General features: G+C 39.1%; 1 protein-coding gene across 1 annotated transcript; it reads left to right on the forward strand.

Annotated features, from left to right (window-relative positions):
* The first annotated feature begins 8353 nt into the window (after positions 1-8353).
* On the forward strand, positions 8354-20274 carry snx15 (sorting nexin 15). The gene is made up of 7 exons (XM_088348324.1): positions 8354-8530; positions 11108-11270; positions 12667-12782; positions 14360-14621; positions 17056-17199; positions 17270-17464; positions 19329-20274. Exons 1-7 carry the CDS (start codon positions 8435-8437, stop codon positions 19457-19459), a joined length of 1107 nt encoding a protein of 368 aa, XP_088204450.1. The 5' UTR covers positions 8354-8434; the 3' UTR covers positions 19460-20274.
* The last annotated feature ends 729 nt before the right edge of the window (positions 20275-21003 follow it).

The raw sequence follows: 21003 nt of genomic DNA on the forward strand, positions 1-21003 counted from the left end.
ATCAGTCTGAAACAAGATACTGGGAAAATATATAGCCGGAGTAGCTCACGGAAGTCGTTGCGTTCAATAATAATGTGCAACCATGGTCCTCTTATATCTGTGAGTGTAGTAAATTCAGGAGAGTAAAATATTTACAAATACAGAATAGTAAAACATGTTTTCTCTATGCCGTAGTTCAACCAAACTTGCTATTCACATTCATCTTTTTCGGACGATTGCAGGCTTTGTTTTGCCCCTTTAGCCTATGCGAGCCTGTAAATGATAAAAAGGATCCGCCCCCTCTACCTCCGAATAACTTTAGCCAATAGTGATCGATTCAAATGATGATTGACACATTGGCTGGGAAATGAAACGCCGGCATATGTATCCCAGCATACACCGCGGACCACATCGCCGACGAGGAAAAATCTAGTCGGCGGCTGCTTGCCTTTGTTGCGAGACCTTGTGACTTAATATTGATCCATATATAAGGCGCACTGTATTATAAGGCGCATGGTCAGCTTTTGAAAAAAATAAAGGCTTTTAGGTGCACCTTATAGTGCGGAAAATACGGTAATCCAAAAGTAATTGAAAGTAATCCTGTTAAAGTAACCCTACCCAACCCTGCAGACGACGCCCTAAAGATGTTTTTCGATCGTGTCGCAGCACACAAGTTTCAAATGATCAAGGGTGGCGGTTTGTTTTTGCCTTAATTGTGCAAAAACACTCACATTTAAGACGGAAACGCGGAGATGATTGGATCACTATGCCCCTGCACAATAGTATTGCCCTGTACACGTTGGTTAACTGCTGTGAAAAGTGTCGATTAAAAATTGTTCAAACCTCATATTGTTAGAATATGATATAATGAAATTGCGAATGTGTTTAATTGCTGTTAAAAATGTCGACGCAAATTGTTCAAACGTCACATTGTTTATTTGCCGTTAACGGTGTCAATAAAACCAACTTTTCAACTGTCGTACTCGACATCAACTCGTGATGTCATCAGATACTTGAGTGGAATCTGGGATCTAATCATGAAACACAAACATGCCGTCTTTTCATTCATTCATTCATTCACTCATTCATTTACAGGGTGTTAATACTCCGAAAGTCCAATTTTGATTGCATCACTTGCTGAAGATTTTAATAAAATCACTGCAATGGCGAGACAAAGCCAACAGATTAAGCAAGTGGTGAAAAGTAAAAATCTGTTGACACGGATCCTGTTGCAGTTCTTGGAAAGGTTCGGACGCCAACAACATTATAGAGCAGTGGTCCCCAAACTACGGCCCGCGGGCCGGATGCGACCCGCCTCCACATTTGGTCCGGTCCCCTGTACAATACCAGAAAGCATTTTGTTTTGTTTTTTCCGTATATTTGAATTTGTATTTGATAATAAAGTTGGACTTTTGCAATGAAATGTTCCTTAGTTATAAATATCCCTTTTCTTATCGTTTGTGAATTAATGTGTTTTGTCATCTTTAAAAGTCTTATTTTGACATTGAATCTTTTGGGGACTATCAAGGATATAAAAACAAATCTGGTAAATTCATAAAACCAAAAAAAAATACATATTAAAGCTAATGTTATATTTTACTAGTTATTTTGTTGTTGTTGTGTTCTGTACAGCCATTTGAGACTTTTTGTAATAAAGGGCTATAGAAATAAATATGACTTGACTTACATCATCACACTTTTTCTGTTGTAAACTGACCCCGGCCCTTCATCAGAGAAGGGAAAAGTTATGTGGCCCTCACAGGAAAAAGTTTGGGGACTCTTGTTATAGAGGATTCAGGATTCAAAGCGAATCACTCTACGAGACAGCCCTGGTTTAGGTAATGAAGGATTTTATACGTTTGACTATAAAGGATTTTATACGATTGAACACAAGTTACATTTATTGAGTGCAATGAAGATTTTCACCGAGTAGGCTCATACCTGTTAACCTGTACGGTTTTGCCGTATAAAGTACGTTTTTTATGCATTTTAAGAGTACGACGTACAAGGAAATCTGTATGTTAAAACGCAAATTTGTCAATCGCATGCGTCTGCCGCCTGGCGATTTCCCATCATGCATCATTCAGAAAAAAAAAATGGTGTATGATTATTTTGAATGGGAAAATACGACAGTTTGTACGGGCATGGAGCCCTGGAGGTTGACAGGTATGCTTTTCAACTGTCGTACTCTAGATCAACTCGTGATGTTATCAGATACTTGAGTGGAATCTGTGATAAAATGATGAAACACAAACATGCTGTCTTTTCATTCGTTCATTCATTCATTCACTCAGTGTAAATACTCCGAAAGTCCCATTCTGATTGCATCACTTGTTGAAGATTTTAATAAAGTCACTGCAATGCCGAGACAAAGCCAACAGATTAAGCAAGTGGTGAAACAGAAATACCTGTTTACACGGATCCTGTTGCAGTTCTTAGAAAGGTTCGAAAGCCAACAACATTATAGAGGATTCAGGATTCAGGGCTAATCACTCTATGAGACAGCCCTGGTTTAGGTAATGAAGGATTTTATACAATTGACTATAAAGGATTTTATACGATTGAACACAAGTTGCATTTATTGAGTGCAATGAAGATTTTCACCGAGTAGGCTATAGTTCAATGACAGGTCACGCCGTTCCAAATGCAGAATATTTTGACTAGTGAATTTTGATAAGAAGACTCCGAAGGAGGACGGTAGGCAATGTTTGGAGAACAAGGCCCTGATGACATCGAAACGCTCTGTTGTTTTGGTTAATTCTAGACATCGCGGCGCTCTTCTCCGAGATGGTGGAGCCCAGGGGGCTTCATTGGCATGCCCATGGGAGGAGCCGGCACACGATCTTGCGGAGAGGCGTGGGCCGAGAGGAGAAAGGCTGGAAAACTTCAGAAAAGGCTCCCCAGACACTCCGACGACACTAATTCGGCTAATTCGGCCATATTCGATGGAGTTTACTTAGTTCAATCGTTAATAAAATTAAATCTGCCCTCATCAAGAAACGAGCGCGCATTGTTGGGTGAATGTTAATGGAGTCAGATAACTAATTCGAACAATTTGGTAAACGATACATTTTAATATTTAATTCCCAACAGTAAACAACAATCTTCTCCTGGAAATAGACCTCATCACTGTTGCTTCTGCTGGGTCTCAGTGCTGCCCATGAGACTGTGGACCATCATATCTTCTGAGTTTAACTGGAAAAATAGATTAATCTCTTAGAAACTCTTCTCTCATGGTTCAGATCCCATCTCTCAGATAGGACGCATTGTGATGGAAATGGCGATTTTACCTCTGAGCCCTTTAGTGTTACCTGTGGCGTTCTGCAGGGCTCAGTACTTGGTCCCCATCTTTTCAGCATGTATAGCTTCTGTTAGGTGATAATATCAGAATAGAGCGTTCTCCATTCAGGACAATTTAACTAAGTGTACTCCATCTTAAACGGCCGAATTAGTGTCGTAGGAGTCTCTGGGAAGCCCTTTTCTGAAGTCCGTTAGCTCTCTCCTATTCACCACCTTCTCCCCGCATAATGGCGTACCAACTCCTCCCATGAGCGTGCCAAAGAAGAATACTCAAAACAACACTGAGCGTTTCTACGTCATCAGGGCCTTTCTGCGTCCGGATGTGCCAATAATCTTATCAGCCTTATGTCCCGTTCCCGCCGTTCCTGTAAACAACATTTTCCACCAGGGTGCCCTGACATTGAACTACAGCCCATACATGTTAAGTTTCAGAAATGGGAAATCGGGAGATTTTTTTTCCGAGGCGATTATTATTATTATTATTATTTGAGAAGATAATAATAAAATTTGTTTTTGAATCTACTTTATTGTTATTTTATGTTCGTCTGCTGCTCTCGAAGGAATGAGATCACGTGGAGTTCGAGCTTTTTCCAGTGCAGAACGGCGAAAAAGACGATGATAAAGACTATGGATAATTCGGCTACATTTTAATCGGCAAAACTTTGTTCACATAAAAATTTCGGTGACTTTTGGAGACTTAACAAGTGTGACAGCCCAGTCAGTGAATACCTTTTGCATTAAATGTAATTTGTAGTCAATCGTGTAAAATCCTTTATAGTCGAATGTATAAAATCCTTCACAGTTGAACATATTGTGACAACGAAATTGGACGTGGCACTCCAGTGACACCTTTAACTGTAAAGATAAAAGATTCAAAAAGATAAAAAGAATTTGGATATATAAAGAAACAAAGGTCAAAGTGCAGGAAAGAAATCGGCATGTTTACGAGGTTATACTATTTTTTCAGAGGCAGTAACAACAAAAATACACCTCAAAAGTCTATTTCGGGAGGATGCATGTGTACTGAGCACTGAAAAGCCGGTGCATGCACGTGAGCAAATTCCTGTGCGGATTCTCAGTGGGAGGATATTTTGCTTGCACAAAATGGAGGTTCACACACGAGCTGAGAAAAACCGGTTTTGACCGGCTTTCCTCGGTTTTGTATTCGAGTAATTGTTAGGTATCACACTGGAGTACAGTTCAACTTTCCTTGCAACTTGTCTTGCATTCATAGACTTTGAATGGCACTAAACAGTAAGATTTAAGGACGGGTAGGGTTACTTTAACTGGATTACTCTCGATTACTTTTGGATTACTCCAATACCAAATATGCTACTAAAAGACAAAAGAAACTAAATAGGAATAAAATGATGACTCACAACACGTGGTAAGCTTTCTCTCCTGGCTTTGATCTCCTTGATCTCTGGCAAAACTAACAAAATGCAGGGTTGGGTAGGGTTACTTTAACTGAATTACTCTCGATTACTTTTGGATTACTCCAATACCAAATATGCCAATAAAAGACGAAAGAAACTAAATATGAATACAATGATGACTCACAACACGTGGTAAGCTTTCTCTCCTGGCTTTGATCTCTTTGATCTCTGGCAAAACTAACATAAAATGCAGGGTTGGGTAGGGTTACTTTAACTGGATTACTCTCGATGACTTTTGGATTACTCCAATACCAAATATGCTACTAAAACACAAAATAAACTAAATATGAATAAAATGATGACTCACAACACGTGGTAAGCTTTCTCTGCTGGCTTTGATCTCTTTGATCTCTGGCAAAACTAACATAAAATGCAGGGTTGGTACGGTTACTTTAACTGGATTACTCTCGATTACTTTTGGATTACTCCAATACCAAATATGCTACTAAAAGACAAAAGAAACTAAATATGAATAAAATGATGACTCACAACACGTGGTAAGCTTTCTCTCCTGGCTTTGATCTCTTTGATCTCTGGCAAAACTAACATAAAATGCAGGGTTGGGTAGGGTTACTTGAACTGGATTACTTAAATGACTTTTGGATTACTCCAATACCAAATATGCTAATAAAAGACAAAAGAATCTAAATATGAATAAAATGATGACTCACAACACGTGGTAAGCTTTCTCTCCTGGCTTTGATCTCTTTGATCTCTGGCAAAACTAACATAAAATGCAGGGTTGGTACGGTTACTTTAACTGGATTACTCTCGATTACTTTTGGATTACTCCAATACCAAATATGCTACTAAAAGACAAAAGAAACTAAATATGAATAAAATAATGACTCACAACACGTGGTAAGCTTTCTCTCCTGGCTTTGATCTCTTTGATCTCTGGCAAAACTAACATAAAATGCAGGGTTGGGTAGGGTTACTTTAACTGGATTACTCTCAATGACTTTTGGATTACTCCAATTCCAAATATGCTAATAGAAGACAAAAGAAACTAAATATGAATAAAATGATGACTCACAACACGTGGTAAGCTTTCTCTCCTGGCTTTGATCTCTTTGATCTCCGGCAAAACGAGCATAAAATGCGACAGGAACAAAATGAAAATAAATCCAAACAGCTTGCTAACATCATTTTTGCCCTTCCATGTGTTCCGTTACTCCCCAAGCCTGCACCAAATTTAGTCATTTTATTCATATTTAGTTTCTTTTGTCTTTAATCAGCATATTTGGTATTGGAGTACCCGGTAATCCAAAAGTAATTGAAAGTAATCCCGTTAAAGTAACCCTACCAATGTTCCCTCTGATTTTCCACGGGTCTGAGCGTTCACACAATATTTACATAATATTTGGTGATGTTGGGATTAAAGAAGCAGAAACAACCTGAAGAGCCGTTTAGGACCCGAAAGAGCCGGTTCCTTTTAGTGAGCCCAGTCGAAGAAGCCGGTTCTCGACCAACTCTACTAACTTTACTCGTGGTCGGGGACAAAAACAGGTCGAAAGCCAGGACGAGAGAGTAGACGTGGTCGGGATCAAAAACGGATCGAAGCCGGGAGCAAAAAACAGGTGGGAGTCAGGGTCGAAAAAGGCTTGCCTAATGTTAACTGAGGTTCGCAGACGGACTGACAACACGGGACAGATAGGAGTGGGATTAAATAGGGACAGAGAGCCAATCAGAGTCCGAGGCAGTGGGCGCCAAAGGAGTGGGCACAGGTGAAGCATATCGGTATTCATGATAGTTTTAAGCACTTCATTTGATGTTGCGTTTTGTAGTATTACTGCAGTTTTATTTTTATTTATGTTTTTGGTATTTCTGCAGTCCAATTTTTGATGTAGTTCTGTAGTATTATTTTTGTAGTATTTCTGAAGTATTATTTTCATTGTATTCTCATAGTAGTGTTTTTTTAGTATTTCTGTAGGATTTTTGTAGTATTTCCCTAGTGGAATTTTTCTATTATTACTGTAGTTTTACTGTATTTTTGCAGTATTTTTGTTGTAATACTTCTGTAGTAGTGATTTTGTAACTTTTCTGTAGTAATATTTCTCCAGCAGTGTTTTTGTATTATAGTATTAGTGTAGTTTTTTTTGGTAATAATTTACATAGTGGATTTTATTGTTGTATATCTGTAGTATTATTGTGTTTTTTTCATAGTATTTCCGTAGTAGATTTTTTTTAGCATTACTGAAGTTTATATTTTTGCAGAATTGTTGTTGTAATACTTCTTTAGTAGTGGTTTTTGAATATTTCTGAAGTAATATTTCTCTAATAGTGCTTTTGTATTATAGTATTACTGTAGTTTTTTTGTAGTATTTCCATAGTAGAATTTTTCTAGTATTACTGCAGTTGCATTTTTGCAGTATTTTTGTTAAAATACCCTCGTAGTGTTTTTGTAACTTTTCTGTAGTAATATTTCTCCAGCAGTGTTTTCGTATTATAGTATTAGTGTAGTTTTTTTTGTAATAATTCTGTAGTATTTTGCGGTATTTACATAGTGAATTTTATTGTTGTATATCTGGAGTATTACTGTAACTTTTTGTAGTATTTCCGGAGTATAATTTTTCTAGTATTAGTACTGCAGTTGTATGTTTGCAGTATTTTGGGTTGTAATACTTCTGTAGTGGTGTTTTTGTAACATTTCTGTAGTAATATCTCTCTAGCAGTGTTTTTGTATTATAGTATAACTGTAAATGTTTTTTTGAAGTATTTCTAAAGTAGTATTTAATTTCTTTAGAATTTTTTTATTATTTTCTCAGTCTTCATACCATGCCATCAGCCAGTATAAAACCAACCTGCACTACACTAAAGTACTATATTGTAAATATCTTCCCTTTGGGGCAGCAAGCAGAGTGGCGCAGCGGAAGCGTGCTGGGCCCATAACCCAGAGGTCGATGGATCGAAACCATCCTCTGCTAGATGTAATTTTTCCTCCCGTCGTCACATAAAAGATGAAAAAAAAATCTTCTTTTAATTCATGTTTCACCAACCATTGACGCCCCATTGCAGTTGAAATCCTAACATTTACAAAATACCTCAACTTCCGTAACATGTTTGTGGTTTCAACCTTTTGTTCTGTTGTCTGAGACAGGATGAGGCCCAAACTATTCCTGGTATTCTCTATTTTGAAAAAATAAATAAATGAAGCGTTGTATGTATTGTGTCTAAAAGAAATGTGACAATAAGAATAAATAAACACTGTCCTTCCCATTCGCTTAGCATTTGGGGCTCAAGTATACTGCTGCTTTGAGCGCTCTTTAGTGGCTTTCTTGTGTAGTGCAGTTATATCCGACAGCGTTCCAAAAAGTAATTTTCGTTCTTGCAATAAAACTGATTTATATGCTTCCACGTAACACAACTTGCTCGAATAATAATTTAGATTTATAAATATAAACTGCAGTACTAGCGGGATTGCCTTTGATAACAGTAATGGAACATGTATTTACAGCAATAAATAATTATCATTTTTCTGAGTGATTGAAATGTTGTTATTCTTATTTACGGCATACAAAAAGTAAAAAAAAACACGATGTTGTGATTAAGGGGTTTATATATTTTGATGACTTTATTGCAACGCGAAAACTAAAATATATACGTGACGTCAGCGTGTACGCCCAGAACCCGGAAGTGAGTCGAAAGAGAAGCTGTCAAAATCATGATCGGCGTCCATACCCGTTCTTTTTAGTTTTAAATACTCGCCAAGATCGGAAATGTCACGGAAGGACGAAGAATTGTACAGGTTTTTCAGTGTAACTGACACGCGCACGCACGAAAAAGGACACACGGAGTACAAAGTGACAGCAAGGGTTAGTTGCATTCAGTGTTAAAAACTATATTGAAACGACGAAGCGATTTAAGATCTCCTCAGAGATAACTGCATTAGTTTTGTTTATTTTGCTGTTAAGTATTTTTCTTACCAGCTATTTAAGTTGTTTTGACATGCAGGGTGTTCCAAGTTTATGCAGGCATTGTTAGTCATGTGAGTAGAGAATGAGAACTTGTGATTCCTGGAGACATCATCAAAGGGAATCGTTTCGAATCGCTTAACAAGCTTCATGGTGGCCTCGATCTTCCTTTGCAAATCCAACTCTATGATTTATACAAAGAAAAAAATGCAAATACATACTCACATTCACTCTCCCTTAACCGCCGGGGTCTGTGGTGTTTCTTGGGCAAGTACAGCCTGGCGGCGCCCATGCATCTCAATGCTGTTTTATTGGGTAGGAGTATCCTCCCTCCTCTGAAACAGATAGTACTGGTTTTCATGGTTACCCGTCGCAGGAGAAGCCTTCTGATCTGACTCCGATACAGCACCTTCATCATCTGGTCACCATTGTTTCATGGTGTACATCATCCTACCGCTTCTCAGAGACGAGCCGGTGTTCGGAAATTCCGTTCTACCTGTCGAGACTAATGCCCAGTAAAAAGCTGATTTTTCTTTTCAAAGCGATGATACATTCAGTTGAATGCGGTGACTACAGTGGAACCTCAGTTCTCGACCATAATCCGTTCCATAACCCTGTTTGAAAACCGATTTGTTCAATCACCGAAATCGTTTTTTCCCATTAAAAGTAATGTAAAATCGTTTTAATCCGTTCCAACACCCTGAATGTTTACCACGAACGTAAACATGAAGCTAACCCAGGCTAATCGTAGGTCCGCGTTAGCGTAATCTTTTGTACGGAAGACATGAACGTGTAAAAATAAAAAAATCAGGTCGTTTACACATCATTTAGCACCCGGGTCGCCGCAACAAGTGGTGAGCGGTTAAAGGATAAAGAAAAGATTTATGAATAGGATTTCTTACCTTTGTGGTGGTCTGCAGAAGCCATGCTCTATTCCCTCGAAAGAAGGGAAACTCGCACATCTTCTTCATATTTTGCTATTATTTATTTCTCAAATGCAATAGTTGTACGCACTACTCCTCTTTTTTCACCTGTAGCAACTTTGCTGCTTGCACCGACCTTCTTCCGAGGCATAATTGGGGTTAAAACACTCCGTTCACCGATATTAAAAACGAAAGCAAAAAGAAGTGCGCGCTCACGTGACAACAGTTCTTCACCAGGGGTGGGGGCAATCTACACCCGTACGCCGCTCAGCATCGCCCCTAGCGTACCGGCGTTCGAACTCCGATTTTTTGAACGAAAAGCGAAGCAAGAATTTCTAGAAATTTTTGGTCGAGAACCGATTTGTTCGAACTGAGAGGCGTTCGAAAACCGAGGTTCCACTGTACTTAATATTTTCGTTTATATTTAGTTTTGACTCTTTCAGTGCTTCAAAATACTGTTTTTGATGTGGTAGCTTTTTAGCATGGTGTTTGTTGACTACGTGACCACGTAGTGTATGTATGCATGGCAACCTTTTGCTTTACATCGGTAAAAGTTCTGTTTGCAGTCAGAGTTTCAGTGTTGCTGGTTTTACTTGATTATGAAGAAAACAAATCTGCTTTCTGATCAGCCTACGGTAGGATGTCTAGGGAGGGTAGGGCGTTTTGGCAGAACACTGGACCTCGGCAATGACGGGCACTGGCATTTGTGTAACAATACTGGTACTAGATCAGGTGTGGAGAACCTATGGCTCGCTCCATAAGTATAACTGGCTCAGAGAGAAAACTGAACAAGTGCTAACTATTGTATTATTGCATGCAAAACTGTTTTCAGCGCCTACAAAGCCGAGACATCACCGAATGTGAGAAAGGTTCGGTCCAGTATATATAGCGCATGGTTTCAGTTTTTAGTCATGGTGTCTCATCAACAGACCCCGTTTTGGCTGTACATCGATAACAAATCCCTTATATGGTGGGGAAAAAAAACACAGAACAAACTGTAAACACCCAAAAACTCAAGCAAATCACCGAGAGAAATTTAAGTGGATGAGCAGTAGGGGTAGGACTCTCTGCGGAAGGTAAATACGTTGGTATTCTTGTTTGCACCATTTTGTGACATTTACAAAATAAATTTGCTTGCACCTTGTTTTTCAAATCATTGTTTAAGACAAAAATGACGGTCAAAATGAGCCTTAACACGCTTAAATGGGGAAGGGAGGCAAATTTTAAGTCGTATATGTATATTGATACACAGGCATCTGGCATTTATATTATTTCATAAATTTGTATCAAATCATCAAACGTCACACAGTGAAATAAAATGCGCTAAAGAATTAGCTTTTGTCGGAGAGCCCGTTTGTTGTATTTTGTCTCAAAAAATATTTTTGCTTTTATGGCTCTTTGGGTCCAAAAGGTTATCGACTGCTGTACTAGATTCTAGATAACAGGGAAAAACATTTTGTTCAGCTTTTTTGTAAAATATGCATTGCATCATTTGTGGCTTTCATATTTTTGTTGAAATATAAACAACATGGATTTAATACCGTTGCCTTTTCAGTTTGTGTCCAAGTCTTCCCCAGAAGCTGTTAAAGAGGTGATCGTCTGGACAAGGTACTCAGAGCTGAAGAAGCTACACAGCGAGCTGGCCTACACACACAAAAATCTGTTCAGAAAAGAGGAGGAATTCCCGCCTTTTCCAGCAGCACAGGTCTTCGGTAAAGGTGGGTTTAAGGAAACTGCAACATCAACATTTGATCCTCAGTTCTAGCTGATGCAAACTATAATCAGAAGTCTGACAATTTATTCTTTCATCATCACAACAGGCTCATTTTGACCATCTTTTTTGTTGTGAATAATAGTTTCAAAACAAGGTGCGACCAAAGTTCTTGTGTAAAAATGTCACAAGATACTGCAAATGAGAAGGATGCGGTTGTATCTACCTTTGGTGCAGAAGGTGCTGGACGAGAGAGAAAAGGGAGTGTGCTATGTCTATATGAATATATCTGCCCACTCCTACCGCTTACCTAATCAAATTGCAGGGTAGTTGGTTGGCATTTTCTGGTGTGTGTTGTTTGTTCTGTGGGCTTTTATCATAAACTGTCTCAACAGTGAACATACACTGTTTGACGAGCTTCCATTACAGGACTCCATACATATAGCCAAACGGGGTCTGTTGGTGTAACACCGACTGTAAACTATTGTTTGAACTAAGGTGCGACTACAGTTCTTGTGTTGAAATGTCACAAAATACTGCAAATGAGAAGGATGCGGTTGTATCTACCTTTGGTGCAGAAGGTGCCAGGCGAGAGAGAAAAGGGAGTGTGCTATGTCTATATGATTATATCCGCCCACTCCTACCGCTCACCTAATCAAATTGCAGGGCAGTTGGATGGTATTTTCTGGTGCGTGTTGTTTGTTCTGTGGGCTTTTATCATAAACTGTCGGAACAGTGAACATACATTGTTTGACGAGCTTCCATTACAGGACTCCATACTGATGGATTTAAACTGTAAATATGTTATTCTACTGTTGCATACTATTCTTACTTAGTGTGCCATTCTCGCCTAGTTCAATAGGAATAATATTTTTGAATCGATAACATGTTGTTGTGAGTTTAAACAGGTATTGATACGATAACATGTTGTTGTGAAAACTGTTTTTTTGTCACTTCCCCTCCCTTTAGCAGAAGAAACCTTATGTAAACCAGGGAGTTCCTAATACAATAAAAAGGCAAGGACGAAAGAGACTTTTTCAGAGTGACTTCGGTAGACCGTAAGGGCAGTCTCTGGTCGTTTCTCCTTGCAAGTAAAGTTATACTCACGTCTCTGTGTCTCCTTTGAGTGCAGGTTTTATTATAAGTGTTGGGGTTAACCTAACACATACATGTAACACAGACTGTAAACTATTGTTAGGACTATGCCCTATATATATCCATACATTTTTACATTATATATATTTTTCGCAAGTTCCTTGAAATCACCTGCAATTAATGGGAATTTCCATTTTGTAATAACTTAATCTGTTATGGTCACATGTACATGACAAAATGCCCAATTCTTTAATACACAAGTGATCTCACTGAACACTTTCCTATTCAATTTGCATTTCTGTTGATAGCAAGATTCGATGAGGCTGTCATTGAAGAGAGGAGGAAGGCTGCCGAAGACATGCTAGTCTTCTGTACAACCATACGGGCACTCTACAACAGCCCACAGCTCTTGGACTTCTTCAGGGTAACACAATTATTGATGTGAAACATAGCGATACGAACCCGTTCCATTCCACCTGTGTCCCTCGAATGGGAGTAAATGAAATCCATTCGACTCATATCACGCAAAATTGTTCCAAACGGGACCATAACTTATTCACTTTAGACGTCATGGGTATTTATTGATTCAATGCCACTGACGGGTACGGATGTCAATGGAAGATAATTGTCGCTTTCAAAAAAGGAAATCTATAAGAAAAATAAACTGAAGACATGTTGTGTATAAAAATTGCATTTAGTTGTGCTAGCTTTATGTTAATGATAAACCAATTGATTTTAAAGCCCAGTAATGCTTAAGACGGGGGTCAGCAACTAGTGGCACTGTAGGATGACAAACATTCGTAAAGTTTACCAACGAATATAAATAGAGTATATAAACAATATGTGTTGCCTCCCTTATAAGGCTTATATAAAGCTTTATTTTTTTGTAGGCTTGAAGCATATGTTTGCATACCTGTCATCCTGTACGGTTTTGCCGTACAAAGTACGTTTTTTATGCATTTTAAGACGTGTACGACGTACGAGAAAGTCTGTACGGAAAAACGCAAATTTGTCAACTATGGGTACCATCCGGTATACACCGACTATCACCAAACGGCAAATCAATCAAGTCAAACGAGTTCGCCGCGGAAGCCTCTATCTCGGTATCGTTTTTTTCGTTGCAAACGAAGAGAGCGGTTTGATGCTACTGTGCGCATGCGTCTGCCGCCTCAGATTTCTTGTGGTAGTTTGTCTAGTGAAAGGAAATCCCTTTTTAGAGAACCGGCTTTTTCGGCTCAACTCATTAAAGAGAGCCGGCTCTCAAACGGCTCACTTGCTTTGATGCATTATATTACAAATTATTATGTTGTATAAAGAAGTTAAGAAAACAAGGAAGTATAAAAGCAGAAAATGAAAAAAAAGACAGGTTTGTGGTTATCCCTTTAATCAGTATATTACCAACGACAATTTAATGCAGAAAATGAATTAATGATTTGAACAAGAAAATCATATTTGCATGTATTTTTTCCTTCTACAGTGAACATCCAAGTTGCTTAATTTTTTAACTTTTTTTTATAATAAACCTCATTAATGTCGAGGAACTAAGTAACTCACAACAAAATGTTCATTAACAATATATATGATATAACGAAACACATGTACAATATAACATGTTAAACTACATCAATAAACACATTTGATAAAAAAGTAAGATTATTTTGTATTGTGTAAGGGAAAATATGACAGTTTGTAAGGGCATGGAGCCGTGGAGGTTGACAGGTATGTGATTGGTTTTGTTTTTTTGTCCAGTTGGGCTTTTTTCAACATTTTGGGTTGCCAACCCGTTGATTGAACACAGCATGCACTTAGAACCAAGTAGAAGAAATCCCAATCGTTCCTGTTATCCTTTGCAAAGATCAGTCAGTGTATTGCCAAGCTGACACATTTGAATTAACAGTGAAATATTGTCTGTTTTTCCAAGAACAAGCGTGTTGTCATTCGAGGATACAATCGCAATGAGGTAGTTCCAAGTATGCCACAGCCTATATTCTACTTTTAAAGGACGGCGATGTCACGTGGCCTCAAGAGCCGTCTCCTGACTCTGCCGTGGATCTACCTCCTCCTCTCATCCCTCTCCCCAAGCGGAGAGCCTCATACTGCGAACTGGCAGAGGAGCAGATGGGTAGAGAGGCACCCATATTACCACAAGACCTTGGAACCAACCCCATCATCAATGTGGGAAAAACTGAAGTGGCTGTTGAGGCCTACAACGAGATGAGTGAAGGAGGAGATGCTTGTATGGAAGATAATCTGGATGACAAAGGTATGGATTGTTTGTCAAGTCAGGTTTTTTTTTAATAACCTAATGACAAAAAGTCCTAAAGGGCTGAAAAGACCACTATTAAAACATATCTGAACTGAAACCTATATGAGGCCAAGGAAAAACTCAAAAACCCTAAAAATGAAGAAACCTTGAGAAAGGGGTGTTGTAGCAAAAAACTTTACTAGTCAAGTCATGTTAATTTGTATAGCCCTTAATCACTAAGAGTTTCAAAGGGCTGCGCAGACCACAGATTATTGAAAACCACAGACTATTATGACACCATCCCCTGATCTAAAACCTACATGAGGGCAAGGAAAAACTCAAAAACCTCTAAAACCAAACTTTACTAAAATAACTTCGTATCTAATTGTCAATTACAGACCAAAGGCTCTGTGTGTATTGTTAAAATGTCTTGCGACAGTTGACCGTTTATTGTTAGCCAGTTTTTCTCCACAAATTAGGCATACTGGTAGGCCACTCTCGCCCGAGGTAAATGCGATTGAATCTGCCCAGGCATCATTGAATGTTCTATTTTCTTGAGATATTTTTCTTTTCTTACATTTCTCCATTGGCTTTGCCGGGGTTGAAAGTCGCTCAAAATAGACGGCGTTTCAGCGGGTATACCAGCTTCCGCAGTGTGACGTCTGTTTTGAGCGACGAAAAAATAATATCAAATAATTTAATTAATATTTTAATATTTCAAGATCACAATAATCTTCAAATTTAGAACTAAAATAATATATAACTAACACAAATAAAACACACTTCAATTAAATATAAAAACATTTTTTTTAGTAATTTATTTTCCCAAGCCAATCAGAGCCGCATTATAAGGATGAAAGAGCCGCATGAGGCTCCGGAGCCGCAGGTTGCCGACTGCTGAGCTAATGAGATGAGATCTAATTTTAGGGGAAATGAAATAAAACAGTAAAGCACAAAGAATTTTCCCCCGTGTATAACCTCTAGAAATCACTTTTGAGCATGTTGAAAATGTTTACTTTGGCAAAACGACGCCTTATCTTCTGAACATTCATCTCCCGTTTTATCAGTGGATAATTTGACGGTTCGTTTCAGCATAATAAGGTTTACCGTAGAGCACATAACAGTTTTCATTACATGGGGTATTCGAAAGATAATCGCTGGTTTATCGCAATAAAAGGAGCTCATTGTCATGATTACCGATGTGATGCCCCTGTGCCCGCTCCTTTGGCGCCAACTGCCTCGGATTCTGATTGGCTCCCTGTCACTATCTAAAACCCACATCTATCTGTCACCTGTTGTCAGTCCGTCTGCGAACATCAGATTACTCTAGGCAAGCTTTTTCGACCCTGATTCACTCCTGTTTTAGTTCCCGGCTGCGACCCGTTTTTTTTATCTTGACCACGTCTACTATCCTCTCCTGGCTTTCGACTCGTTGCTGATCCCGACCACGTTTTCTGCTCTCCTGTCCCGGCTACTGACCCGTTTTTTCCGTTCCCGAAACCGCCATCGCTCGCCACGGAAGTGCCACTTCCGCTTTCAGAGCGACCTGCTTCCCGTGACCAGCGATCACCGGATCGTGGGTGCAATCCTTTCCTTTCTTCCCAATAAAACTGAGAGAAAAGTAACGCAAGCGGGTCCTGTCTCCGTTCTGGTCCTGACATCCATCAATTAGTAAGCAAATATGATGGACGTGGGGTACCTTTCCTAGGTTGTCGCAATGGTACAAACAGTAGCTCGAGCCTTTCCAAAAACAGCCAATTTCTCAAAGGTTATTGCTGCACATAAAAATAACCCCGAATACTTGTTTGATACGGTAGCGGCTCTTACTTGACAGCAGATCATTTCAAATGGTTCTACCCATTTGGCTCATGACTTTATGGTCTTCCTTAATAGAAAGAATCAACGCATCTAGGAAGAGATTTGTTATGACCATGTGTTGGAGTTATATACATATATTTATCCTACAGTTGACATTAATATGTTATAAGTGTTCTCAGCCCTTTTTGTATAGTTTTCAGCCGTAAGCTGTTCTTCAAGGCCATGAGTTGTTTTTTTGTTTCTGTCTCTTTCACATTCTAGTGGGTGCACCCTGACCTGTGCATGCCATAACTCAAGTTGTTTTTCTCCAAGAACCTTAATATTAGAAGGGAGGGTTCGGGGACTTGTTCAGAGCGAGGAGGAGATTTGTAACAGCCTGGTCTCCGCCGCTCTCATGATAATGATTAATAAAATAACCAATTCTAAATGAACGATTCTCTATGTCTTTTTATTTCAGAGCGTTTTATTAAAAATGTTGGGGACTTAAACTTAACACCATGTTAATATATTATATGTCAAAGATTTGGAAGTTATAGGAAATGGGTGAGATGGTTGTTGTTGATCTGTCCATTGATAATCTTACACAGCTTGTGAAGTGTGGATACGTCCTAAACTAATTAATAAACTCTTCTAGTCACTTCACCAGTCAGAACACACACACCGCAAGCATCCCAGGAAGAGGATGAATTGCTTTCCGACACCTCGCCACAAAAGGAAAACACACGACCAGCGCTTTCTGACAACGACTTGGCTGTCTTTGATCCCTGTTATAAACAAGGTAAGCGCAAATCAAGCCCAAGATTTGACTATTTTGAGTTCTTTCTCATTCGTTTCTCCACCCGTCATAGAGGGGGTCAAATCCTGCGGTGACAACTCAGAGTTGTTTTCCTTGCCGATAAGCAATCTGCCCGATGACGCGGTTTATTTGACCCAGGCGGGAGCAGAACTGACATCGGCCATTGCAAAAGAGGCAGAGGGAGAAGTTAGCGCCACCATTTGTGGATACAGGACGGTGGTGGAGATACTCATCACTGGTGTAAAAGGTGAGAGACAATTCTGAAACGTGGCTAGCAATGTAGCACACTCAAGAGTCCTAAGATTGGGGGTAACATGTTGTAGAATTGCAACAACTAACAGATGAATTAAATCGATTCTTAAAAAGGTCTCGTCGGCAAATAAATATACCCTGATGTTTTAAATCAAAACATTAGCGCTAATGTTGGAGCAAACTTGGTAGGTCAGAATTATATATGTTAAAAAATCATTTTTATTGGTTAATCAACACATGTCGATGTTTTTCAAATTATCATTTGTAAACGAAAGCTTCTTGGATTATTTTAATCAGCTTTGCCCAAAAATACAGTTCTGGCTTATCAATAGACAGGGATTCAATCGAATAGTTTGCATTGCTTTTCCTTTCAAAACTGTATTTCATTTGCTTTGGCTATCTGACTCTGTTGTTACGAACAAGAATCACAAATAACTATGCCGGTTGCTTACTTTCTAATGGTTATGAATTCAGTTTCAGGCCACACACCCGAGAAAACGCAGTGGGATATGACTTTATATCGAACACAGTTCCTTGGACTATCTGACTTGTTGTTTTAATTAAAAAAAAGATGCCTTTTTTATTTTATTTCTGTTTTAAATATTAGACCGTATTGTTTTTTTTTTTTGGGTATGTCTCCGTATTGTTTTATATCTTCTGTGGGCCAATGTTTTTTGTTATTGTACTTCTGTTAGCATTAACAAAAAAGATAATTAGATAAATACATTTTGCAGAAAAAATATTACTTTGGGAAATAAAGATTTTTGCCAATTTATATTATTTTTTTTAAATCGTTATGTATTTGTTTTCTACAAATTGTTTATGTTTAATAAAACAGAAATTGAGATCATCTGATTCATCAATTAACCAAGAAAATATTCAATAGAAACGTCAAATGTTAAAACTGTCGTGATAACTCATTAGTTTCACCTGTGCCCGCTCGTTTGGCGCCAGTCACTGCGGGCTACCTGATTGGTTCCCCGTCCATTTTAAGCTCAGTCCTGCTGTCAGTCCGTCAGCAAACCTCTGTTTCTACAAGGCAAGCATTTTGACTCTGACTCCCGTCAGTCCCGCTTTTTGCACCCGTTTTTCCAGCCGTCCGTTCCTGATCTCCACGTTTGTCTCCGGCTTTGACCACGTTTGCTCTCCCGTCCCGGCTTATGACCCGTTTTTGATCCCGCCCATGTTTTTGCTCTCTTGTCCCGGCTATCGACCTGTTTTTTTCCGTCTTCAACACCGCCATCTCCCGCTCCGGAAGATCCACTTCCGTATTCGGATCACGATCCAATTGTGTGAGCGGCTTGCTTCCCGCGTCCAGCGAGCACCGGATCGCGGGCGCTGCCCTTCCTCTTTCTATCAATAAACTTGTGGTTAATGCTACGCATTTGGGTCCTGATTCCGATCTGGTCGTGACAAAAACAATTGTTTGTTGCAGCCTTTGTCTGAACCTGAGATTCATTTAAGAATCTTGCACCAATTTTGTTTGTTCTACTCATGATTTTCACGTTAGAACATTATAACAGAGTACAGATGATGCTGTACATTTCTATCGAGGCTTATCCTTGTGGAAAACAGTTGTGTTGAAATAACCCAATTTTGGGTTGTTTGCTCCATTGTCTTGTATTGTCTTGCCAAAAACGACAGCCACAAAAATTTGGTGATGTTTTAAGTTTTTTTTGCACAAACAATTGTGCAAAAAAAAGGGAAATTTTGTGTAGAACAATCCTAATAATTGTTTGTTGTGTTTGTGTGTAGAACGGCCCAGAAAAACGGGTCACGTTGACCCAAGTATTAGATTGGTTCATTTTTAGAGTGTGTGGCATACCCAATTTAGGATTCCCTTCTCTTTTTGTTTCCAGATGATCCAGACCCAGCGCGAAAGGATGCCATTATGCGAAGGATCGCTCAGTATCTGAAACACGCAGAGAAGCTTCTGGAAGGACACACGATGCCTACACGTGCACAGGACACCCAAGCAAACCAAACATGAAATGTCAAAGTGATTAACACAATAAAACAATGACGATATTTTACCTCTTAGGACCAGAGGTAAGATGGGGCCTAAAAAATCTCCCCGACCCAGGCCTGCAGTTATGAAAGCCTGATTCAGCTGGAGCCTGACCCATTAACATCATTTGAAGGACCAAGCCGGAAGCAAACCCAAAATTGCATATTTTATTTGTGAGGACTCGAGAGGAGGAGAAGTGATCAATCATAGATTAAAGCCTGCCTTTTGCGATGAAATAATAAGTTAAACAAGACTGTATAGACAGATATATATTTTATATTTCTGTGTTTGGAGAGCTTACATTAACCGACAATTTTTCAAAATTGACAAAACTTTTGAAGAGTTGACTGGAAAATTTTAAGGCCGTCTGTCATTTTGGTCAGTTGAAAATTGGACCGTTAACTACAGCAGCAGTACATCCTTAAAAGTCTAGTACAGCACTTTAAGAGAGAGTGAGGCAGAGAGACAAACAAAACCAATATTGTGTGGTTAATAATAAAAAAAAAGTCAGCGAGAGAGAAGCCTGGCCTCACCGGAAGGTAATTTTAGGCCTGACCTGGGCTAAAATTCAGGTCAGGCTCAGACTTGGGCTCACGATCTTACCTCTGTTCAGGTCCTTTTAAAAACATTTTCATGGTGAATAGTTCGGACCAAAATGTTCACAAAAACGCACATTGTTAAGAATACGTGAATCAAATAGTACGACACTACAGAGTCATCTGATTTTGTTTTCATATTAAATGTGTGTACTGTATGAATTTTTTTGCACGCTTTTCTTAATAAAACTGTCAGCGGTTGTTTTTTTTCCAGCTGTATCGACCCCTTTTCAGGCTTTGTCATCACTGAATAAGCACAGAATGTGCATGCAGTGTTAACCCAAAACAGCAAGAGTAGCAGTACAAGTTTGAATAGAGTGACAGATATTTTGTATGTTGAGTAGCAATTTACAAATATAACACACGAAAAAGTCACACACAAAAGACTTAAATCACTAAAATAAAGTCCCTATCTTCCTGCTTGCAACTAATTTTATGCTTATTTGAGTTGACTATCTACGATCCACCATCTTTTTCTGTCAATAAACTCATAAACTGACACATATGGCGCCATTCTGCCTCAACAATCCACGCGCAGCTAGGCTACATTACACGTGTTTCCCATTACCGAAAGGGGTCTATTGGAAAATACACAGTGCCGTTAGATGGGGAAGAAAAAATATTTTGACTGTGTCAGGAAGCAAGGGGACCCTATCAATTTCGCACAGTCTCCGTGGAGAGGATGGATGACTAGAAGGACGGACAGCTTGAAAGCCAACAAAAGCGGAGGAAAGAATGGGGGAAAAAGGAGGGATGTGATTAGAAGATAAGCAGAGATCATCCATTTATTGTTGAAGGGATGGAAAAAGTGACCCTCCCTCGTCCTCTGTATTCATCTCCCAAGCTACCCCCCCAGCCCCTGGCACTTTGTTTTGAGCATTATGGAGAGGATGGAGGGATGAAAGTGAGCGATAACACCGCTCCATCCTG

This window comes from Urocampus carinirostris, chromosome 11 (genome assembly GCF_059441175.1).
Source record: "Urocampus carinirostris isolate Australia breed hairy pipefish chromosome 11, RoL_Ucar_1.0, whole genome shotgun sequence".
Taxonomy (NCBI): Eukaryota; Metazoa; Chordata; class Actinopteri; order Syngnathiformes; family Syngnathidae; genus Urocampus; species Urocampus carinirostris.